Raw genomic sequence first — 25,289 nt, forward strand, 5'->3', positions numbered from 1 at the left:
TAAAGCTGAAGTCAATGGTCATCAAGGGGAAATCATTTCAAAGGCTGGAGTCAGACCTCAATTAAATGTATACAGATGTAGTTCTGGAGACCAATCATTTAGACCCCAGTCATTCCTGCAGGAGTTCCTTCAGGCAAATCCTGTTTCATTATATCAGAAGGGGACGGGTTTGCCTATGTTTGCTCAATGCTCAATCGCATTTGCAAAATACTGGAAAATGAGGCAGCCCATGCCTACATACAGGAAATTCATGACTGCATTGAGGATTTCGTAATTATAAAGCAAGTTCTTGACACAAAATTACCAGGCAATGGCCATTTTCAATAATGTGATCATTTACATCATCTTCATCACCTATCTTTTGCTTTTTGTTTTTGGCACATTTGTCTTCATAGATCAAAGAATTGAGTACAGAAGTTGAGATGTTATGTTGAAGTTGTTTAAGAAGTCAGTGAGGCTTAATTTGGAGTACTGTGTGCCGTTTTGGTCACCTACCTACAGGAAAGATGTAAATAAAATTGAAAAAGTCCAGAGAAAATTTACAAGGATATTGCTGGGACTGGAGGACCTGAGTTGTAGGAAAAGAATTATAGTTATTGAGTTATTGTTGTAGGTTAGAACTTTAGAACTTTATTCCCTAGAATGTAGAAGATTGAGGAGAGATTTGATAGGAATACAAAATTATGAGGGGTATAGATAGGGTAAATGCAAGCAGGCTCTTTCCACTGAGCTTGGGTGAGATTACAACGAGAGTTCATGGGTTAAGAGTGAAGGCCAAAATGCTTAAAGGGAACAAATGGAAAGTTCTTCACTCAGAGGGTGGTGAGAGTGTGGAGTAGCTGCCAGCGCAAGTGGTGGATATGATTTTGATTTTAGTGTTTAAGAGAAAGTTGAATAGGTACATGGATAGGAAGGGTATGGAGAGCTATGGCCTAGGTGCAGATTGGTGGGACTGGGCAGCTTAAATGCACTAGAGGGGCTGAAAGACCTGTTTCTGTGCGGTAGTTTTCTACGACTCTATGACTCTGTCCTTGACTTTCAATGGCATTATTATCCTCACAGTTTAGCATTTTCAACTTCTTGGAGCTCACCATTGACCCAAAACTCAAGCAAACCAGCTACATAAATACTCTGGTTAGAAGAGAGGTTAGAGGTTGATGCTAGTCATCTTATTTCCTGATTCTTCAGTGCCTTTCCACTTTTTATAAGGTGGATGCCAGGAATGTGATGGAATGCTTTACTACTGCCTCGGTGAGTGCAATGGCAACAGCTCTAAAATTTGGCACTGTTCAAAATAAAGAGATCTGTTGTGATAGCATGCCATCTATTGCCAACACACAGTAGCTGCACTGCAAACCATCTACAAATAAGACCACTCCAACCCCATGATTTCCATTAGACGACACGACCAGAAGATCTAGGAACAGAATTGTGCCACTCAGCCCATTGAGTCTGCTCCGCCATACCATCATGGCTGATTTATTACCCCTCTCACCCATTCTCCAGCCTTCTTCCCATAACCTTTAATGCCCTGACTAATGAACCCTCCTCCAAGTCCGCTCTGTCTAGGCTTTTCAATGAGATTTCCCCCCTCATTCTTAGAAGCTGCAGCAAGTACAGGCCCAGAGCCATCAAAAGCTCTCCCTAGATTAACCCTTTCATTCTGGAATCATTCACGTGGAACTCCCCTGGACCATTTCCAATGCCAGCATGCCTATTCTTAGATAAGGAGCCCAAAACTGCACACAATACACAAAGTGTGATCTGCTCAATGCCTTATAATGTCTCAGCATCATATCCTTGCTTCTATATTCTAGTCCTCTCAAAATGAATGCTAACATTGAATTTGCCCTCTTTACCACTAACTCAAGTTAATTGCTAGGGAATCCTGCATAAGGACTCCCAAGTCCCTTTGCACCTCTGATTTTTTTAAATTTTCTCCCAATTTAGAAAATAATCCTTGCCAAAATATTCCTTCTACCAAAGTGCATGACCACACACTACCGTGCACTATATTCCATCTTACATTTCTTTGCCCATTCTCCCAGTCTATCCAAGTCTTCATGCAGCCTCCCTGCTTTCTCAACACTACCTGCCCCTCCACTTTGATTCATCTGCAAACTGGCCACAAAACCATTACTTCCATTATCCAAATCATTAGCATATAACATGAAAAAAAGTGATCCCACAAGAGGACACAGGTTTAGTGTGCTGGGGAGTAGGTGTATAGGAGATGTCAGGGGTAAGTTTTTACTCAGAGAGTGGTGAGTGCGTGGAATGGGCTGCCAGCGACAGTGGTGGAGGCGGATACGATAGGGTCTTTTAAGAGACTTTTGGATAGGTACATGGAGCTTAGAAAAATAGAGGGCTATAGGTAAGCCTAGTAATTTCTAAGGTAGGGACATGTTCGGTACAACTTTGTGGGCCGAAGGGCCTGTGTTGTGCTTTAGGTTTTCTTTGTTCCTATGTTTCAATACCAACCTCTGCAGAACACCACTTATCACCGGCAGCCAGCTGAAATTCTGACTCTTTGTCTGCTTCCAACTTGCCAATGTTCTATCCATGCTTGAATATTTCCTGTAATACCAGGAGCTCTTATTTTATTAAGCAGCCTCATGAGTGGCACCTTGTCAAATCCTTCTGAAAATCTGAGTAAACAACATCCACTGGCTCTCCTTTGTCTATACTGCCTGTTATTTCTTCTAAGAATTCCAACAAATCTGTCAGTCAAGATTTCACCTTCAGAAAACCATGCAGGTATTGCCCTGCTTTACAGGTGTAACCCATTCTTTTTATACAGGTCATACTTTCCCCAGAAGAGATCTCAATGATCCAAAAATTCTGAAACCCTGCCCCTTGACGATTTCCTTAACCACTCATTAATCTGTACCACCATCCTATTCCAGCCCTGGCTAGCACATGGCACTGGAAGTAATCCAGTGATTACTACCTTGGAGGTCCTGCTCTTCATCCTCTTCCCTAACTCTCTATACACACTGTGCAGGACCTCTTCCCCTTTCTGCCTTTGTCATTGGGGTCCATGTGCACCATAACTTCTGATTGCTCACCCACCCTCATGAGAATCTTCAGCAGGCACTCTGAACATCCTGGATCTGGGAGGCAACACACCATCATGGCTTCTCTTCTGTGGCCATAGGGCCACCTGTCTGTAACTCCCAACTACCAAGCCTCCTATTGCTACCTCTCTGCCTGATTGAGCCTCAGTGTCAGCTACAGTGCCACCTTTTGTGCCCTGATAGGACATGCCCCCACTGCAATATCCAAAAGGGTACACGTTGCTGAGGGGAATGGCCACAGGGGAACCCTACACTGACTGCATACTCCCCTTACCTATCCTGGTGGTCTCCCATCTACTGTCTGAAGCCTGCACTCTGGGTGTGACCACCTCAATAAATGTCTTATCTATGAAGTTTTCAGCCTCCTGGATGATCCTGAGTGTATCCAGCTCCAGCTCCAGTTCTTTAACCTTGTTGATCAGGAGTTGGAGTTGGATGTACTACCTACTGATGTAGTCATCAAGGGAAACGGTTAGATACCCTGAGATCCCTCTTCTCACTGGAGAAGCATTCCACTGCCTTAACTACCAGCTTGCCTACACTTGTTATGCCTCTAACTTCTCAAATTTAAGTACTAGTCTGTGCCTGTTCTCGCCCAAGCCCAACCACTCTAACACTATCTACTTACTCAATGGCCACTCCAACAATGGCAGACACACACAATCCCCACTTCTTCTTATTGACCCTTTCTAATTAACTCTAGTTACTATTAACAAGTAATCTCCTCTCCACAGACAAGTCTCGACAGGCCCTGTTTGCTTTTTAAAATTGGCATCCAAAGCCCACAAGGAGCATTCTCCAACACACTTCACAATCTTCGGCTCCATGGAGCTCCAAAAGGACAATGGTGGCAGGCCACCGCTTGCAGATTCTCCTGCATGTCACCCTGATTTGGAAATATGTCACTACTCCTCAACTGTCGTTGGGTCTAAATACTGGAGTTCCCTCTTCAACAGCTGAGTAGGTGCACCTTCACCAAAGATTCAGTGGTTGCTAGCTCAGTGTTGCCCTCTCGCATTCAGTCACATTAGCATTAAGCATTAGCTTCTGGATGGCACCCCAAAACCCTGAAAAATATTCTGGCTATGCAGATGTTATGGTTAAGAGAACACACCCTCGCTTTTACTTCCTCAGAAGGTTAAGGAAATTCAATATGGCCACAGTGAGTCATCGGTTTTTACAGGTGTTCCATAGAAATAATCCTATCCAGATAGATCATAGCATAACATTACATAGAAAATTAGAGAGAGTTGTGAACTCAACCCCCGTCCATTATGCAAACCACCCACCCCTCCATTGACTCCATCCACACTTCCCACTTTCCTCAGACATCATAATCCCACCCTGGACATTCTTTCCTCTGCCCTCTCCTAACAGAAGATAGTACATCTAGAAAGCACATACCACTAGGTTCTAGGTTTGATTCTACCCCTCTTTTAACAGATATGAGAAATTTGAACTCTTGCTCTCTCAGTCTGCCTTGCCATGGCTTTTGAACTTTAGCTGGCTACCTGCACTGCACTGTATTTATAAATATAACACTATATTCTGTATTCTGTGTTTACTTTTCATTCTTGCACCACTTCAATTGGCATGGGTCTGCAAAGCTTTTCACTATATCTCAGTCTGTGACAATAATAAACCAATCAGCAATTAGTAAATGATTAAAGCAGCAACAGCACAACTATGTATTTACAATCACAGTTCAGCCCTTGAGGGCTGCCATGCGTGTACGCATTCGAGTGCTTGCATGTCAGGTACTTACTGGGACGTGAGGGACCGACATTTTCGGTAAACATTCATGCCGAGGGCTGCAGCAGAACTTCACGATGCAGAACAGTGCAGCCACTGGAAAACACACTCCAAGAAGTAACACAATAGTAACTGTCACCAGGTTTCCACTGGATGTGATGTCTATAGGAACGAGAATAATATTAGAATTATATCACTTATTCAACTTTTATAGACGATTTCAGAGATATGGAGCAAAGCACGGAAATTCAATAGAAGTTCAGATGAGCTTGATGGGTTATAATGCTGAATAATTGTCTGACATCAACTATTCTTTGATCAGTACCTAATCCTGTGGTGCGTAGGGTTTTAAGTTTAGCTTTAGGGCTGCACAGTAGTAGAGCCACTACCTCACAGCGCCAGATACCTTGGTTCAACCCTGACCTCGGCTGCCGTCTGTATCCTCCCTGTGACCATGCAGGTTTCCTGCAGAAGCTCTGGTTTCTTCCCACATCCCAGAGACTTGCTGGTTTGTAGGTTAATCGTGTTATTCCTCTTTGTGCCTTGCAGTGCATCGGATGGCAATCTTGCAGTTTCTTCAGCATTCATCCATTTGTTTATGAGGTCGAGTTTGTAGCTCGAAGCTCAACCCAGCACAGATGGAAAGCGTACAAGGAGGCAGCTGGATTCAAACTGGTGACCACTCGTCTTGAAGTCCGGTGAGGATGCTGCAACACCACCACACCAGCTGGCAGGTAGTTTAACTGGCCACTGTAAATTGCTTTTAATGTGCAGGTGAATTGAGACACTGAGAAGAACCGATCAAAATGTTGAGAGAATTAAATGGGATGAACGTAGTATTAGTATAAATAGGTGGTTGATGTTTGCATGTCTTTGGAAGGGCTTGCTTCTGTACTTTATCTCTTTCTCTGTCTCTTTCTTAGTGTCCCATTGTCAAATATGGCAATTGAACACCACACCCATCAAACTGACCATATACTTTACTAAACTGTATTCTGTGTCTCCTTGGAAGGAGAGTACCTAGATGTTGGATATGGACAGGTTGGAGCTGAATTCATTTATCCCTGTGGCGACATAAACTTCAGTCACAGAGACTCTAAACTCATATAAAAAAGGACAGGTAAGCAACTGGTAAGTGTCCAGTGACTGTGTAGACAAATTCTGAAGGAGCAGGGTGAGAAACATACAGGGAGGAGTGAGGGTTGCTGGTGAAAGCAGTCTTACTGGAATGTAAATCACAAATAGAGATGAGGCAAGATTAAACTGTTAAAGACATGAGTAAGGGGGATTCCTATTTCAAATGGTGTCCTGGTAAAAGCACAGCTGATCAAAATATTTGGAAGTCAAGGGAATTGAAGTGATCTGAGTGAAAGTTTAACCAAATTATTTATAAAGCAATAACCAAGTTATTTATAAAGCAATTAACAGGTACTAACTTGGTGAATGGGAAAGATATTTAGAAAGCAGAAGTACAACTATTGAACAGTCAAGGTTCAAAAACAAAACAGAAATCATGCTTCTCTAACCTAACTGAATTATTTGAGGAACAGGATTAATGCAGTGGATATAATTTACTGAAATTTCCAAACAGCACTAAATAAGGTATCACATGCATAAGTTAATAAATATGTATAGCCGGATTCTGTGCAGTTTAGGGATGAGCAAAAAGACGTTATCAAGCTGTGGAATAGAAAATAGAAAAGGGAGAGGAGTGAGGCCCCTCTACCCAGCATTTTGTTAGCAAATGTGCAGTCGCTGGAAAACAAATTTGAGGATGAATTTGAGGACCTGAGGACAAGATTGATGTATCATAGAGAAATGAGGGTTGCTGCTTTCTGTGTTTCAGCAAGACATGGCTTACTCTGTGTACATCAGACCTGAAGGCTTCTAGGTACACAAGTTGGACTGAACTTCTGATTCAGAAAAGACAGAAGGTGGGTGTATGTGTTTCATGGTAGACTCCCGTGGTGCTTTGCGGGGGTGGGGGTGTGCCTTATTCTGATTGTTGTGAGTCACTTTCATTGTGATTGGTTAGTTTAGAAACTGCAGCTGCTTTTCCCAGTGGATAGCTGGTTGGTGTCCCACTTCAAATATTCTGGACACAGAAGGGGCTTGCTCTCTTCTTCCTTTGTTTAAAACATGGTCATTGGGAAGGTATGCTGTTTTAACTAAGTATGTTTGTTAAATGGATGCATGTCTGTTGAGTATTCAGCTTAGTATTGTCTGTAAATAGAGAAACATGAATGCTGAGTTGAATTTTTACTGTTTGGAAGTAAATGATTAATAGACATATTTGCAGAGAGTGCTTTCTGGATCACTTGCTCGACCCATGAACCTGATTGAACATTACACTCCAATGTGGCAGTTTTGGCATACTCGTGTTCACCCAACCTTGAACATCTAACGATCAAATGCCAACAGTTCTATTTACTAAGAGAGTTCCCCTCCGCGATCATGACCGCAGTTTACGTGCCATCAGTGGCCGACTATAACAAGGTGCTTAAGGGCTCATTTTAGAAAGGATATATTGATATTGGAGAGGGTTCAGAGAAGATTCATGAGAATGATTCCAGGAGTGAAAGGGTTACTGTATGAGGAACGCTTGGCAGCTCTTGGTCTGTATTCCCTGGAGTCCAGGAGAATGAGGGGGATCTCATAGAAACATTCTGAATGTTAAAAAGCCTGAACAGATTAGATATCTTGGCTCTTGAGGAAATATGGTCTGCCTCAGGAATTGCTGCTGCAGTTCTACACTGCAGTCATTGAGTCTGTCCTGTGCACCTCCATCACTGTGTGGTTTGGATCCGCCACCAAGCAGGATAGAACCAGACTACAGCGCACAGTGAGGACTGCCAAGCGCATCATTGGAGCCTCACTGCCCTCTATTGTGGACCTGTACTCTTCCAGGATGAAGAAGAGGGCGGGGAACATCATAAAGGACTCCTTCCATCCTGCGCACGGACTGTTTGAACTGCTTCCGTCTGGTAGGCGCTTCAGATCCCTCCAGACTAAGACTAATAGGCACTGGAGAAGTTTTTTCCTACTGCGGTCACTTTGCTGAACAGTTAACTGCCGGTTAACTGTCGGCTAACTATTACTTGGATTGAACTACCTGCATGTATAATCTATATTTTCATTTATATTTATCATTATTATTGTTACGAGCAGAGAGACAACATTTGCCGGAAGTAAATTCCTTGTATGTGCACAGGTACTTGGCGTTTAAAATCTGATTCTGATTCTGATATGGCAAAATTATTTCCCAAGGTAGGGGAGTCTAGGAAAAGAGGGCACAACTTCAAGATTGAAAGACGTCTATTTAGAACTGAGATGCAGAGAAATTACTTTAGTCAGAGGGTGGTAAATCTGTCGAATTTGTTGCCACAAGTGGCTGTGGAGGCCAAGTCATTGCATGTATTTAAGGCAGAGATAGATAGGTTCTTGATTAGCCAGGGCATCACAGGGCATGGGGAGAAGTCAGGAGAGTGGGGATGATTGGAAGAATTGGATCAGCCCATGATTGAATGACAGAGCAGACTCGATGGGCTGCATGGCCTACTTCTGCTCATATATCTTATGGTCTTATACTGTATGATGCCATCATCAAACAAGAAGTAGCATTTCAAATCATACTCGTGGATTTCCATCAGGATTGCTTGAAGAAATCCCTTTCCAATTACTATCAGTATATAAACTGTAGCACCAGTGGTCGCAACACACTCTACTACTGCTATGCCACTGCTGTCCTGATGAAGGGTCTTGGCTTAAAATCTCAGCAGGAACTGGCCTGCTGAGTTCCTCCAGCATTTTGTGTGCATTACTGATACACTAAGATACGGAATACCTACCATTTCATGCCCAGACCATATTTTGGGAATTCTGATCAATTGGCTGTCCTTCTCCTATCTGCATACAGGCAGAGGCCAAAGAGCAAAGCCCTGGAGATTAGGACTACAAAGAGGTGGTTGCAAGAGGCAGAGGAACGGTTACAGGATTGTTCAAGTCAGTGGACAGGGCCATGTTCAAGAACTTATCTGTGGATCTAAATGAATGGTTGTCATGGACTTCATAAAACAGTCATAATTGAGTGTGTGTCTATACATAGTCACTCAGGGTCTTCGCCAACCTGAAGCCCTGGATGAACCATAATTTCCGCAATCTACTGATGGCCAAATCTGAAGCATTCAAGTCTGGTGCCCAAGTAGTTTACAAGAGATTCGGATACAGTCTCCTGAAAGCCATCTCGTGGGAGAAATCGGAATTCCGGACTAAACTTGAATTAATAAATGATACTTGACAGTTGTGGCAGGACTTGGTGTTATCACCTTTTACAAAGTGAAATCAAGAGACATAGGTGATGTCAGGGCTTCACTACAAGATGAGATCAATGCCTTCTATGCTCCCTTTGACCATTAAAATGTGGAAGTACTATCACAAACTCCCACAGCCCCCGATTTCAGTTTCTGAAGCCGATTGAGAGCATCCTTCAGGAGGGTGAACCCACAGGAAGCATCCAGTCCAGGTGGGGTACCTGGCCAAGTAATAAAGACCTGTGCTGATCAACTGGCTGGCATGTTCACTGAGATCTTTAATCTCTTGCTTTGGCAGTCTGAGCTATCCACGCCACTTCAAGCAGGCTTCAATTAAACCAGTGCCTAAGAAGAATGTGGTAACCTGCCTCAATGACTATCGTCCGATTGAACTTACTTCACAGTGATGAAGTGTTTTGAGAGGTTGGTGATGAAACATATCAACATCTGCCTGAGAAGCAACTGGGATCTGCTCCAATTTGCTTACTGGCACAACAGGTCTACAAAAGATGACATTTCATTGGCTCTTCACTGAACCCTGCAACACCTGGACAACAAGGATGCACACATCAGACTGCTCGTTATTGACCACAGCTTGGCATTCAATACCATCATCCCCTCAAAACTATTCAATAAGCCTAAAGACCCTGGCCTCAGTAACCACTTGTGCAATTGGATACTTGATTTCCTCACTTGCAGATCCTAGTCAGTTTAGATTGGCAACAACATCTCCTCCACAATCTCCATCAGCAGAGGTGCACCACAAGACAGTCTGCTTAGCCCCCTGATCTACTCAATTTACATTTATGACTGTGTAACTAAGCACAGCTCCAATAAATTTGCAGATGACACCACTGTCATTTACAGAATCAAAGATGGTGGTGAATCAACATACTGAAAATCTGGCTGAGTGGTGCCACAACAACAACCTCTGACTCAATGTCAGCAAGACCAAGGAGATGATTATTGACTTCAGATCCATAAGCCAGGGGATCAAAGCTGGAGAGAGTCAGCAATTTTAAACTATTCGGTATTATCATTTCAGTGGAATGGTTGTTGGACCAAAACATAAATGCAATTACACAGAAAACAGGGCAGCACCTCTACTTTCTTAGAAGTTTGTGAAGATTTGGCATGACACCTAAAACTTTGACACATGTCTATAGATATATGATGGAGGGTATATTGACTGGCTGCATCACAAACTGGTATTGAAGCACCAATGCCATTGAACGGAAAATCCTACAAAAAGTAATGGATATGGCCCAGTCCATCACAGGAAAAGCCCTCCTCACCACTGAGCACAGCTATACAGAGCGTTGTTGCAGGAAAGCAGCATCCATCATCCAGGAACCCCACCACCCAGGTCAGGCTCTCTTCTCACTGCCAGCAGAAAGAAGGTACAGGAGCCTTAGGCCTCACACCATCAAATTCAGGAACAGTTATTGCCCCTCAACTTTTAGGCACTTGAACCAAAGGGGATAATTTCACTCATCTTCACTTGCCCATCACTGAACTGTTCCCACAATCTATAGACCAACTTTGAAGGACTCTTCATCCAATATTTATTGCTTATTTGTTATTATTATTCTGTCTCTTCTTTTGTATTTGAACAATTTGTTGTCTTTTGCACTCTGGTTGTCCACCTTGTTGGGTGCAGTCTCTCAATTATTTTATTATGATTATTGGTTTTATTGAGTATGCCTGCAAGAGAACGAATCTCATGGTTGTATATGATGACATGCATGTACTTTGATAATAAATTTACTTTGAACTTTGAGAGTTGAGAAGGATGATGAACGTTCAATCCAAGAAGGATCAGCTATGAAGCTATTGCTGTTCACTCTATATCAATGACATGACTTTTGAAATCATAACAACAACATCTAAATTTGGAGACAATGATAAACTGGCAATGATGGTTAACAGAGGACTACCCAGGGAATCATCCTCAAACATGCAGAAAGATGTAAAGCTGCCAAATTAATTTCATCACATGTGATGTTTAACAAGTTGTATGAGGAGATAAATGAGATAGATATGATTAGTTGATGACACAAAAATTGGTGTGGTGGCTGGTGATGAAGGTTGTTTAAGGCAACAGCAGGGTAAAGATGAGCTGGAAACTTGGGAGCACTCGGGCAGATGAAACTAATCTTAACAAGTGATCATTTTGGGAAGTCAAGTAAGTGTAAGAGATTTACAGCATATGGTCTGGGCCTAAGGGATGTTAATGAACAGAGAGTTGGGAGCTCAAGTTCATAGTTCCCTGAAAGTGGCAACACAGGTAGAAAGTGGTGAAGAAGACAAATGGAATGCTTGCCTTTGTACATGGGAGGATAGAACGTACTGCTGGTTTGATTGCACTAGAAGTACCATGTATGTTTTAGGAAAGGTTTGCTGCAGATTCATCAGTATGTTGTCTGGATTGGATGACTTCAGTTATTGGGGAAGAGTGAATAGGCTGGGTTTGTTTTCCCTAGAACAGAGCTGAAAGGTGACCAAATAGAAGTACGTAAAATTGTAAGAAGCATAAAAAGAGTAGATTGCCTTTAAAGAATCTTTTCCCCATAGTAGAGGTGTCAGAAAATTAGGGCATAAATTTATGGGAAGAAAGAGTTTTAAAGAGAATCTGAGGAGAAAAATTTTTACACAGAGAGTGATTGACATTTGGAAAGAGAGATAAGAGAAAGTCATGGAATCAGATATAATCACTACATTTAAGAGTAATTTAGACAGGAACTCAAATATGGAAGACATAGAAGGCTACAGTCCTCATGCAGGCAAAAGGAATTAGATAAGCAAAGAGTTAGGTACATACATGTTGGGGCAAAGCCTCCTTAATGTGCTGTGCAACTCTATGACTCTATAGTCACTAAGAAATCAAACTAAATTATACTTTATGCTCTTTACCTGGAGTGTGTGTAGATGAATTTGAGGCATTGAGACATAATTATATTGCCATTTCATAGAACTACAACTACAATTATAGGGATAAGGAAGAGGGGAATTTGGATTAGATTAGATGAAGAACAATGTAAAGAGAATGGAGTGGAGAATTAGTGTTGGCATAAATAATTTAAGCAGATGGCCCTTCAACATAAAAATGATACCACTTATGGTTCACCAAGGAATCTTTAAAAGGGTGTGTAACTTCCATAGTTGCAGTATCTCCCTGGTAAATAAAATCTACTCACCGCCACTGACTGCCTCACAGATAATGTCGCTGAAGGAACTGGATTTGTTGTATTCTAAGATACAGAGCTGTGCTTGGAAACAGTATGTGACTCCCTTCTGCACTTGGAGATAGTAAGGTCTCTGATTTTGGTCCATAAAAACACTCATGACCTGGAATTAATAAACACAAAATGGAATAGGAGAACTAAACACTATTTTTAATCTACAGGAAAATGCAACAGACAGCAAACTGACTGAGAAATGACCATTAGCTCAGTGGAACCTGCTTATCTTTCATTTAGTTGATTGCTGACTTGTACCTAACTCTGCTTACTCACTTTAGCTTCTTATGCTTTCTAAGAAAAGGTAATTGGCCTGAAAGATTAACTCTGTTTCTCTCTTCGCAGATGCTGTCCAACCTATTGAGCATTTCCAATATTATCTGTTTTAGACGGCAAAGTCAAAAGCCATGACAGACAGTAATGTGTTTAACCAAGCAATTATAACAAGTTTCCTACCTGCTGCTCCACTCCTTTCTCCCAGTAATATAGATGAGCATTGATGTTCTTCTGTACTTCACTGACATTCAGTATAACCAGGCCACCACTCACTTCAACAGTCAACATTGGTATTGTCAGAATGGCTTGAAAGAAAGTCAATTCATAAGTCAACTTCTGTTTCTTGGTTAAGATGAACAAATTAAGAATTTTATATATGCTATTTTATTCCATTTTTTATCCTCCCACAAGTACACAACCTATTACTATTTTACAGGTTCCGGGTCCAATATGGGTCCATGGGCTGTAACTTGTAATAGGGTGCAGTGCCAAGCTACAGATACATACACAATGAAACATGATGATAGAGGGCAGTTCCACTGACTCTGGCTTATGCTGGGATAAAGAGTTCTCATGAGCACTGAGGCAATGATTTTGTGAAGTCCTTCTCAAATGATTTGGAGATTTGTACCTAAATTGGGAGCCCATGCAGTTAACAGTCTGATATGCTTCTACTCACAGAATCAAACCCTACTGATAATACGTCAGACCCTTCTATCGCATTCTGGATCTATCTAGTTACACTAACAGGAGAGGCCCACGAAAAGTGATGGCACGGTGATGTGCAGCAGGGAGTGAGCGACCTTGGGAGTCTCCTTCACTGGTTCCATGGGGCATTAGGTAAAACATGGGCAAGGAAACCTTCTCCTCATTAGCACATGATGTCCTCACTCAGCTGATGAATCAGTGCTTCTCCACGTTGAATAATACTTGGAAGAAGCACTGTAAGTAACAAGGACACAGATTGTACTCTGGTGAGAGACTCCAATGTTCATCTTCCAGAGTTACCATTGAGTCCTGAAGGACAGAGCTGCCAGACAGGGTCCGTGACAGATAGTGAATGAAGCAACACAAGGGAAAAACCTACTTAACCTTGTTCTTCAAATCTACCATTGTTAGATGCATCCAAGTTCAGAGCACTAGAGTGATGATCACACATTCTTCTGGAAACAACATCCTTCCTTCACACTAAGTATGCTCTCCAATGTACCAGAACATTATCCTTGTTCTTCACCAAAAGTTGGTGCTGAATGGTACTGTATTCTTTTCTTTAACATCTGTTTGAGAGGTCAGACAGGGCCTTACCAATTAGACTGTAGTCTAGAAAAATATATGAAAGAAAGAGTGGTGTACAATTAAGAACTTTCTTTGGGCAGATGCTTGGCATCAAAGGTCATATATTCCACTCTAATTTTAAGTTCCCAAGTGGCTCTTGAGGATGATGTGGGAAACATAGTCACTTACAAGTGGCTGGTAGGATAAGCAGGGGTTGTTGGGCACACTTCCTCGACTACCCAGCTCAAAGCAGAGCTGCATGCAAACATCCTGGAGCTCTGGGCAACATTCAGGAATTTCAACCACTGATACCTCAGACATCATCAACTGTAGTGCAACCACGCAATTGGCAACTTCCAGTGGTTGCTGACTCAGAAACATCAGTTTTTGCCCTTCTCTTACCCCAAAACCACCACTACTACATCAATTTTCTCTACCCTGTCACAAACATTCTCTTTGTTCCTTCCTTCTCTCTCTGCAAATTAATCCCATATTACATAAAGTCAACAAGATCAAGGAGCTGAGTATTAACTTCAGGAGAAAGAAGTCAGAGAACCAAGAGCCAATCCTAATCAAAGGATCAGAGGAGGAGAGGGTCAGCAACTTTAAAATCCTCAGTGGTGTTAAATCACTAACAAGAGAGAACCTGCAGCTGCTGGAAATCAGATAGATGCTACCTGGCCTGTTGAGTTCCTCCAGCATTTTGTGAGTGCCCCTCAGTGTTATTATTTCAGAAGACCTGTCCTGGGCCCAGCACATAAGTGCAAATACCATAAGACCATAAGACATAGGAACAGAATTAACCCATCTGGCCCATTGAGTCTGCTCCGCTATTCAATCATGGCTGATCCTTTTTTTAATCTCCTCCTCAACCCCAGTTCCCGGCCTTCACCCCATAACCTTTGATGCCATCTCCAATCAAGTACCTATCAATCTCTGCCTTGATACACCCAATGACCTGACCTCCACAGCTGCATGTGGCAACAAATTCCACAAATTCACCACCCTTTGGCTAAAGAAATTTCTCCACATCTCTGTTTTGAAAGGACGCCCCTCTATCTTGAGGCTGTGTCCTCTTGTCCTAGACTCTCCCCCCATGGGAAACGTCCTTTCCACATCTACTCTGTCTAGACCTTTCAACATACGAAAGGTTTCAGTGAGATCCCCCCCCCCCCCACATCCCTCTGAATTCCAGCAAGTACAGACCTAAAGTACAGATCAAATGTTCCTCGTAAGATAACCCTTTCATTCCTGGAATCAACCTTGTGATCCTCATCTGGAACCTCTCCAATGCCAGCACATCTTTTCTAAGATAAGGGGGCCAAAATAGTTCACAATACTCAAGGTGAGGCCTCACCAGTGCCTTATAAAGCCTTAGCATCACATCCTTGTTTTTGTTTTCTAGACCTCTTGAAATGAATGCTAACATGGAATATGCCTTCCTCACCAAACACTCTTACCTGCAAGTTAACCATCAGGGTGTTCTGCACAAGGAATCCCAAGTCTCTCTGCATCTCAGATTCCTGGATTTTCTCCCCATTTGGAAAATAGTTCACACATTTATTTCTATTACCGAAGTGCATGACTATGCATTTTTCAACATCGTATTTCATTTGCCACTTTCTTGCCCATTCTGCTAATCTGTCTAAGTCCTACCTGCATCCTACCTGTTTCCTCAATACTACCTGCCCCTCCAACAATCTTTGTACCATCTACATACTATCTTTTCCATCATCTAAATCATATATATACAGCATAAAAAGAAGTGGTCCCAACACCGACCCCTCCAGAACACCACTAGTCACTGGCAACCAACCAGAAAAGAATCCTTTTATTCCCACTCACTGCTTCCTACCAATCAGCCAATGCTCTAACCAAGTTAGTAACTTGCTTGTAATACCATGGGCTCTTAACTTGGTAAGCAGCCTCATGTGTGGCACATTGTCAAAGGCCTTCTGAAGGTCCAAGTATACAACATACCCTCCAGCCTCTTCATCTATCCTACTCGTAATCTCCTCTTAGAATTCCAACAGGTTTATCAGGCAGGATTTTCCTTGAAGGAAACCATGCTGACTTTGTACTATCTTGTCCTGTGTCACCAAGTACTCCATCACCTCATCCTTGACAATTGACTCCAACATCTTCCCAACCACTGAGGTCAGGCTAACTGGTCTGTAATTTCCTTTCTGCTACCATCTTCCTTTCTTAAAGAGTCGAGTGACATTTGCAGTTTTCCAGTCCTCTGGCACCATAGCAGAATCCTATGATTATGAAGAAAACAAGACATCATCTCTACTTCCTTAGAAGTTTGCAAAGATTTGACATGACTTCCAAAACTCTTACAAACTTCTACAGATATGTACTGGAGAGTATATTGACTGGCTGCATCATAACCTGGCATGGAAACACCAATGCCCTTGAATGGAAAATCCTTTAAAAAGTAATGGATACAGCCTAGTCCATTACACATAAAGCCTTTCCCACCATTGAGCACATCTACATGAAACATTGTTGCAGGAAAGCAGAATCCATCCTCAAGGACCCCCACCATCTCTGCCATGCTGTCTTCTTGCATCTGCCATCTGGAAGAAGGTACATAAAACTTCATTGATTCTATTATGGTTATCATTCTATGTATGGATTTATTGATCATGCTTGCAAGAAAATTAATCTCAGGATTGTGTATGGTGACATATGTGTACTTTTAAACTAAATTAACTTTGAACTTTGAACAGCGCATTGAGGTAGTACAAGGTAAAACTATAATAGAGTTGAAACTAAAATGTTACAGTTAGAGTAAGTGTAGTGTAGGCAGGAAAAGAAATGTGATCTAAGTGACTTTGACCATGGAATGGTTGGTGGTGCCAGATGAGTACTTCAGAAACTGCTGATCTCCTGGAATTTTCATGCACAACAGTCTCTAGTGCTTACAGAGTTTGGAGCAAAAATGAAAACATTCAGTGAGCAACATTTCTGCGAGCAAAAACACTTTGTTAATAAAAGAGCTCAGAGAAGAATAGCCAGTCTAATTCAATCTGATAGGAAGGCAACGGTAACTCAGGTAACCACGTGTTACAACAGTGGTGTGTAGAAAACCATCTCTGAATGCACAACATGTCGAAACTTGAAGTGGATGGGCTACAGCAGCAGACTAGGTTCCACTCCTGTGTCTAAGAAAGTGGCCAGTGAGCATATGTTTTATATTAGTCAAGATATGTTCTAAATATGTCTCTAATCATAATGATTCCAGCAACTAGAAGTATCCTAATCAATACTAGCCCAACAAATTCCAAGTTCTTCCAGGACAATATTCAGTAAGGACAATAATTAGTAAAATTTAGAAAACAGCAGAGAGATTCTTGTTGTCTCATTAGCCAAGGTCAGAGTTTAATGAGCAATTGTTTCTACATGTAGATATTAAGAAAGGATGTGCTGGAGCTTTTGGAAAGCATCAAGTTGGATAAGTCACCGGGACTGGGCGAGATGTACCTCAGGCTACAATGGGAGGCGAGGGATGAGATTGCTGAGCCTCTGGCGATGATCTTTGCATCATCAATGGGGACGGGAGAGGTCCCGGAGGATTGGAGGGTTGCGGATGTTGTTCCCTTATTCAAGAAGGGGAGTAGAGATAGCCCAGGAAATTATAAACCAGTGAATCTTACCTCAGTGGCTGGTAAGTTGATGGAGAAGATCCTGAGAGGCAGGATTTATGAACATTTGGAGAGGTATAATATGATTAGAAATAGTCAGCATGGCTTTGTGAAAGGCAGGTCATGCGTTATGAGCCTGATTGAATTTTCTGAGGATGTGACTAAACACATTGATGAAGGTAGAGCAGTAGATATAGTGTATATGGATTTTAGCAAGGCATTTGACAAGGTACCCCATGCAAGCCTTATTGAGAAAGTAAGGAGGCATGGGATCCAATGGGACATTGCTCTATGGATCCACAAAATGGCTTGCCCACAGAAGGCAAAGAGTGGTTGTAGACGAGTCATATTCTGCATGGAGGTCGGTGACCAGTGGTGTGCCTCAGGGATCTGTTCTGGGACCCCCTTCTCTTTGTGATTTTTTTTTATATAAATGACCTGCATGAGGAAGTGGAGGGATGGATTAGTAAATTTGTTGATTTCACAAAGTTTGGGGCATTGTGGATAGTGTGGAGGGCTGTCAGAGGTTACAGAGGGACAGTGATAGGATGCAATACTGGGCTGAGAAGTGGCAGATGGAGTTTAACCTAGATAAGTATGAAGTGGTTCATTTTGGTAGGTCAAATATGATGACAGAATATGGTATTAATGGTAAGACTCTTGGCAGTGTGGAGGATCAGAGGGATCTTGGGGTCCAAGTCCATAGAACACTCAAAGTAGCTGTGCAGGTTGCCTCTGTGGTTACAAAGACATATGGTGCATTGGCCTTCATCAATGGTGGGATTGAGCTTAGGAGCCAAGAGGTAATGTTGCTGCTATATAGGTTCCTGGTCAGACCCCACTTGGAGTACTGTGCTCAGTTCTGGTTGCCTCACTATAGAAAGGATGTGGAAATTATAGAAAGGGTGCAGAGGAAATTTACAAGGATGTTGCCTGGATTGGGGTGCATGCCTTATGAGAATAGGTTGAGTGAACTCAGCCTTTTCTCGTTGGAGTGACAAACGATGAGAGATGACCCGACGGAGGTGTATAAGATGATGGGAGGCATTGATCATATGGACAGTCAGATGCTTTTTCCTAGTGAGTGTGTGAAATGGGCTGCCAGCAATTGTGGTGAAGGCGGGTCTGATAGGGTCTTTTAAGAGACTCATGGACAGGGACGTGGAGCTCAGAAAAATAGAAAGCTATGGGTAACCCTAGGTAATTTCTAGGGTAAGGACATGTTCAGCACAGCTTTGTGGGCCAAAGGGCCTGTATTGTGCTGTAGGTTTTCTATGTTTCTATCAGAAAGCAGATGAGGAGAGTCACATCTGAAAGGAGTTGATGGACACAGGGAGGAAGTGGACAGTAATGACCAATAGAAGAGGGAGATTGTAGTGGATATTTAAGTATGGACATGATGCTTTCTTTATATCCATGTGTGAGTCCATTGGGCAGCAGAATCATGGAATGCCCATGTTATACAACAATGCAATTATATCAAAAGTAGACTTCATTGCTATATGACTACATTACAAATGATGTTAAGTGAACTGTCTTGCAAAATACCATTCCGTCTTTAGATGTTGTGAAGATATTACAGAGAATTAATTGCAGAGTGGGTGGCAGAAGAATAAATTAATAATTAGTTACTTGATGATTACTTAATTAACTGCCAACACATGAAGAAATATTTTAACTTACTTTATGAATGAATGGTGTAGCTGAGGAGCTTCCAGTATCAAGGAACTATTAGCATTGTTTTGTGGTGGACACATTTAGTCACATGGTAGCTACCAGCAGTGGTTTCTGCAGGTAAACATGCATAGTCCTCAGCTCAATACAAGCAATGCCTAGCATTTTCCATCTTGATTATCAGTGAAATCCTATTGCACATTACTGTGGACTCAAACTAACTCTTAAGCCTGAACATTTACCCTAACTCCTTTTTGGCAAAAGGCACAGGATAATTCAAAGTAGAACTTTTAACTCCATAGCATTAATGGTAGCGATGCTACACGACCAGATGAACTCAACACCTTCTATGCCCGTTTTGAAAGGGAGAACACATCTACACCTGTGAAGATCCCTACTGCACCTGATGACTTTGTGATCTCTGTCTCAGAGGCCAATGCTAGGCTGTCTTTAAAGAGAGTGAACCCTCACAAGGCGGAAGGTCCAGATGAAGACCTGGTATGGCTTGGAAAACCTGTGCCAACCAACTGGCAAGAGTATTCAAGGACATTTTCAGCCTCTCACTACAACGGATGGAAGTTTCCAATTGCTTCAAAAAGGCAACAGTTATACCAGTGCCTAAGAAGAATAACATGAGCTGCCTTAATGACTATCACTTGGTAGCACTCACATCTACAATGATGAAAATGCTTTGGGACGTTGGTCATGACTAGACTGAACTCCAGCCTCAGCAAGGACCTGGACCCATTGCAACTTGCCTGCCACCACAATAGGTTAATGGCAGACATAATCTCAATGGCTGTCCACATGGTTTTAGACCACCTGGACAACACAAACTCTTATGTCGGGATGCTGTTCATCAACTATAGCTCAGCATTTAATACCATTATTCCCACAATCCTGATAGATAAGTAATAGAACCTGGGCCTCTGTATCTCCCTCTGCAATTGGATCCATGAATTCCTAACTGGAAAACCACAATCTGTGCAAATTGGTGATATCTCCTCCTCATTAACGATCAACACTGGCGCACTTCAGGGTGTGTGCTTAGCTCACTGCTCTACTCTCTGTATACCCATGACTGTGAGGCTAGGGATAGCTCAAATACCATCTATAAATTTGCTGATGATACAACCATTGTTGATAGAATCTCAGGTGGAGGCGAGAGGGCGTACAGGAATGAGATATGCGAACTAGTGGAATGGTGCCGCAGCAACAACCAGGCATGCAATGTCAGTAAGACGAAAGAGCTAATTGTGGACTTCAGGAAGGGTAAGACGAAGGAACACATACCAATCCTTATAGAGGGATCAGAAGTGGAGAGAGTGAGCAGCTTCAAGTTCCTGGGTGTCAAGATCTCTGAGGATCTAACCTGGTCCCAACATATCGATGTAGTTAGAAAGAAGGCAAGACAACAGCTATACTTCAGTAGAAATTTGAAGAGATTTGGCATGTCAACCAATACACTCAAAAATTTCTATAGATGTACCACAGGCTGCATCACTGTCTGGTATGGGGGGACTACTGCTCAGGACCAAAAAAAGCAGCAGAAGATTGTAAATTTAGTCAGCTCCATCTTGGGTACCAGCCTACAAAGTATCCAGGACATCTTTAGGGAGCGGTGTCTCAGAAGGCAGTGTCCATTATCAAAGACCTCCAGCACCCAGGGCGTGTCCTTTTCTCACTGTTACCATCAGGTAGGAGGTACAGAAGCCTGAAGGCACACACAGTGATTCAGGAACAGCTTCCTCCCCTCTGCCATCCAATTCCTGAATGGACATTGAAGCTTTAGACACTACTTCACCTTTTTTTAATATACAGTATTTCTGGTTTGTTTGCACATTTTTTGATCTATTCAATATATGTATGCTGTAATTTGTTTATTATTTATTTATTTTTTAAAAAATTTCTCTTCTGTGTTATGTATTGCATGGAACTGCTGCTGTAAGTTAACAAATTTCACATCACGTGTTGGTGACAATAAACCTAATTCTGATTTTGATTCTGATCTCAGTTGACATGAATAAGAAACTTAAGAATGGCAGATGGCTAGCACACAAAAATCTGTTTTAGGGGTAACATGAGAGGGAACTTTACTCAGAGACTGGTAGCTGTGCGGAATGAGCTTCCAGTAGAAGTGGTAGAGGCAGGTACGATTTTGTCATTTAAAAAAAAAATTGGATAGGTATATGGACGGGAAAGGAATGGAGGGTTATGGGCTGAGTGCAGGTCAGTGGGGCTAGATGAGAGTGAGCGTTTGGCACGGACTAGAAGGGCCAAGATGGCTTGTTTCCGTGCTGTGATTGTTATATGGTGCCCTCGGGCTAACCAAAGATGGCTGTAATGGATGGTGAGCTCAGTGGACAAATCTTAAATAACAATGGCACTGGCTATTACTAAACCTATACTTAGCCAGCCATCAGTTTGCACTTGGGAAGACAAAGACCTTGGCACTTCACATAAAGGGGTAATTGCAGCAGAAGGAAAACCTTTGGGAAATTTCAAATGAAAGGTTATTTCTGTGCAGTTGATTGGAGATGTGGACATGTCTGGCAATTCCACGATTTATAGCCTATTTCTCTTTGGTCAGGCACGTCAGTGGGACACAGGGTTCATACATGACAAGCCGGGTGAGGACGACAGACTTCCTTCCTTGGTAGACATTAGTTAATCTGATGGAGCACAAGCAGTCTGCAGGAGGAACTCAGTAGTTCATTCAGCATCTGTGGGGAGGAAAGGAATTGTTGACACTTCAGGCCAAAACCCTTCATCACAAGCCAGAATGTCAACAATTCCTTTCACTCCACAGAGGCTGCTTGACCTACTGATTTCCTCCAGCAGATTTTCGTTGTTTCAGTTTCCACTGTTTGCAGTTCCTTGTGTCCTGGTTAATCTACAGGGCAGTTCCATTGTTGTTACTACTGTGATCTTACTTTTCATTTACTTCCAGTTTTTAGTTAATTATTTGAATCATAATTCCCCTTCTGTCGTAGTGTGATTAAGCTGAATCCTCTGGTTCATTAGTCCAGTGCTAAGTGCAATTATACACTTATACAGACAGAAAGAAGTGCAAAGCATCCTTACCTACCTTCCTCTTGACAACTAATCTCACTAGCATATTGCCAGGACATTCTGTGCCATCTGCAAACTTTATCTTTCCACCTTGGGTTTTTGTGAAGCTACCAATGTTGCATGAAATGATACCCACCTTACTGTGAAAACTCTCCGCCCAGCTGTCATCTGTAACCTCACTTACACATCATACTTACTCTCTCTCCGATTGAAGAGCTTACTGAGATGTTCCCACTTGGAAGTGGCATTCCCAAGCTCTGCCCGAACCTTCAGACCATAGTCAACATCTGACGATACATCTGCTGTGATGTCACACCATGTTTCCCTGATGCTGGAACATTCCATGATTGCCACCCAGGTTTTCCTGTGGTTTCGCTCAAACTCTCTGAGGGAAGAAGGTGAAATGATGTGATGAGTGGCTCCATACTGCTCCTTCCCTTCATGCCCCCGCCATGTCTCTGGAATCATGAGGGCCTTACACATGCCCTAAGGCAGGGAGTTCTCTGGCTTGTTCAATGCTCAGCCCATTGCTGTTTACACTACTAACACATGACTGCGCAGCCAGATTCAAGGGGAACCTGATCATTAAATTTGCTGATGATACCACAGTGGTGGGGCTCATCAGCAAAAATTATGAAACAATGTACAGGGAGGAGGTCAAACACCTAGAGAGCTGGTGCAGTGACAACAACTTGATGCCTAATGTCACCAAAACCAAGGAGATGATCGTCGATTTCAGACGGTCTCAGCCTGAGCACACACCCCTCAGCATCAGCGGTTCCACAGTGGAGAGAGTGGAAAGCATCAAGTTCCTTGGGGTGCAGATCTCGGACAATCTCACCTGGTCCAGGAACACCACTGGGATTGAGAAACGAGCCCAGCAGAGACTGCACTTTAAACAAGCATCACTCTCCACTAACATCTTAACTACATTCTACAGAGGTGTGGTTTAGAGTGTGCTGACCCTTTGCAACACAACCTGGTACTCCAGCTGCAGTGCTGCCGACAAAAAAGCCTTGCAGAGGGTGGTTAGGGGAGCAGAGAAGGTTATTGGGGTCTCCCTACCTTCTGTCCAAGACCTCTTTCAGAGTCAATGCCTCCAGAAGACATGGTACATCATTAAGGACCCCTCACACCTCCTCCATGAACTGTTTGTTCTTCTGCCATCAGGAAAATGTTACATGAGCATCAAAACTAAAACCACAAGGCTACTAAACATATTCCTCCCACAGGCAGTCGGACTGTTAAATAGCTGCTCTGCCTGACTCTGACTCTACATTGGACACTTTTAACTTGCACTGGACACTTACAACTTGATTTTAACTGACATGTGGCTATTGTGTTTTACTATATATTGTTGAGTTGTAGTGTTGCCTTTGTTATGTTATGACTGCACTGCTCCTGGGAAATGCTGTCTCATTCTGCCCTGCAGAGCTGATGTACGGTTAGAGTGACAATAAAGTTTTTTGAATCTTGATTCTTGATCCTTAAGTGGCGGGGGAGGGTTCAGAGAATATCTGGTGACCAGAATTAAGGCTGGTTGGTAACTTAGGGCTAATTCTCTTCCTGCCAGCACAGGGTGGCTCAACCTCAACCTCAATACTTCCTATCTTTGAGGAAATAGAGGGCTCCTCATGTCCATGGATCTCTGTTCATTCAGTATGTTAGGGACAAGAAATGGAGTGAAGAAATTGGACAGATCATTCAAAGAGCCAGCAACACCTGTGTGCTGAACAGTCTCCTTCTATTACCAATCATGTGTGACACCACATGAGACAGATTGCTGACAAAGTGCCAAGCAAGTACTGGAGTGGTTGAGTGGTGTGTGTCACAGTGTATCGAGCTCCCAGGCAGGTACTGGAGTGGTTGAGTGGTTTATGTCACAGTGTATCGAGCTCCCAGGCAGGTATTGGAGTGGTTGAGTGGTGTGTGTCACAGTGTATCGAGCTCCCAGGCAGGTACGGAGTGGTTGAGTGGTGTGTGTCACAGTGTATCGAGCTCCCAGGCAGGTATTGGAGTGGTTGAGTGGTGTGTGTCACAGTGTATCGAGCTCCCAGGCAGGTACTGGAGTGGTTGAGTGGTGTGTGTCACAGTGTATCGAGCTCCCAGGCAGGTACTGGAGTGGTTGAGTGGTGTGTGTCACAGTGTATCGAGCTCCCAGGCAGGTATTGGAGTGGTTGAGTGGTGTGTGTCACAGTGTATCGAGCTCCCAGGCAGGTACTGGAGTGGTTGAGTGGTGTGTGTCACAGTGTATCGAGCTCCCAGGCAGGTATTGGAGGGTTGACCCCCCTGTGAACTATGCTGCTAATGAGAGAGAGAGAGAGAGAGCAGAAGTGGGGGAGGCATCCTGCTGCAGATGAGAGAGAGAGTGAAAGACATGAGTTAATATTATGGCTTTAGCTGATCGTTTACCTTTGCTCCAAGGACACCCTCTTTGCCTGCTTGTAAGGTTCTTGCTGAGACAGCAAGGCGGGACCAGGTGATGGATGGCCAGTACCCCGCAAGGGGAGATAAAAGCAGGTTTGCAAAGACACAAGCAGACACACCACAGGACACTGAAAGAGTGTTGTGCACCCACGTGAAGGTGGGGTTTGGAGGATTGATTCGGGGAATCGATCAGAGTCTGACAGTGTGTGAAGGTCCGACCGGTGGGGACTTGTGTGTGTGTCCACCCTCGCCTGGGTGACAGGCCTACCACTGAAGAATGGTCGTGCCTGGTACAGGGTCACAGTCGGTGACTGTAACAGGACAGGAAGACAACGGAAGGTTCGACAGCAACAGCATTATCTCTCTCTCTCTCCCTCTCTCCCTCACTGTCTCTCTCTCTCTCTCTCTCTCTCTCTCTCTCTCTCTCTCTCTCTCTCTCTCTCTCTCTCTCTCTCTCTCTCTCTCTCTCTCTCTCTCTCTCTCTCTCTCTCTCTCTCTCTCTCTCTCTCTCTCTCTCTCTCTCTCTCTCTCTCTCTC

The 25,289-nt window shown here is 43.0% G+C and overlaps 2 protein-coding genes across 16 annotated transcripts in view; one reads left to right on the forward strand and one right to left on the reverse strand.

Annotated features, from left to right (window-relative positions):
- The window catches only part of LOC132381094 (uncharacterized), a 61,875-nt gene that overhangs the window by 17,505 nt on the left and 19,081 nt on the right, over window positions 1-25,289 (forward strand). For 2 of the 14 annotated variants that reach the window (XR_009507935.1, XR_009507937.1), the window contains exons 1-2: window positions 5,062-6,983; window positions 15,335-16,521. The gene's annotated coding sequence lies outside the window, so the exon portion shown is untranslated. Of the gene's footprint in view, window positions 6,984-8,745; window positions 10,920-12,545; window positions 12,851-15,334; window positions 16,522-19,555; window positions 21,256-21,843; window positions 23,803-25,289 lie in introns of those variants that run through there. The other 12 variants (XR_009507930.1, XR_009507933.1, XR_009507931.1 and 9 more) reach the window with 11 other exon arrangements.
- The window catches only part of crfb16 (cytokine receptor family member B16), a 66,002-nt gene that overhangs the window by 1,938 nt on the left and 38,775 nt on the right, over window positions 1-25,289 (reverse strand). For both annotated transcript variants that reach the window (XM_059950385.1, XM_059950394.1), the window contains 4 exons: window positions 22,523-22,710; window positions 12,835-12,959; window positions 12,337-12,487; window positions 4,843-4,991 (listed from right to left, as the gene is read on the reverse strand). In XM_059950385.1, coding sequence (XP_059806368.1) covers window positions 4,843-4,991; window positions 12,337-12,487; window positions 12,835-12,959; window positions 22,523-22,710 — 613 coding nt within the window. The remainder of the gene's footprint in view (window positions 1-4,842; window positions 4,992-12,336; window positions 12,488-12,834; window positions 12,960-22,522; window positions 22,711-25,289) is intronic.

The sequence above is a fragment of the Hypanus sabinus genome, chromosome 2, assembly GCF_030144855.1.
Source record: "Hypanus sabinus isolate sHypSab1 chromosome 2, sHypSab1.hap1, whole genome shotgun sequence".
NCBI lineage: Eukaryota > Metazoa > Chordata > Chondrichthyes > Myliobatiformes > Dasyatidae > Hypanus > Hypanus sabinus.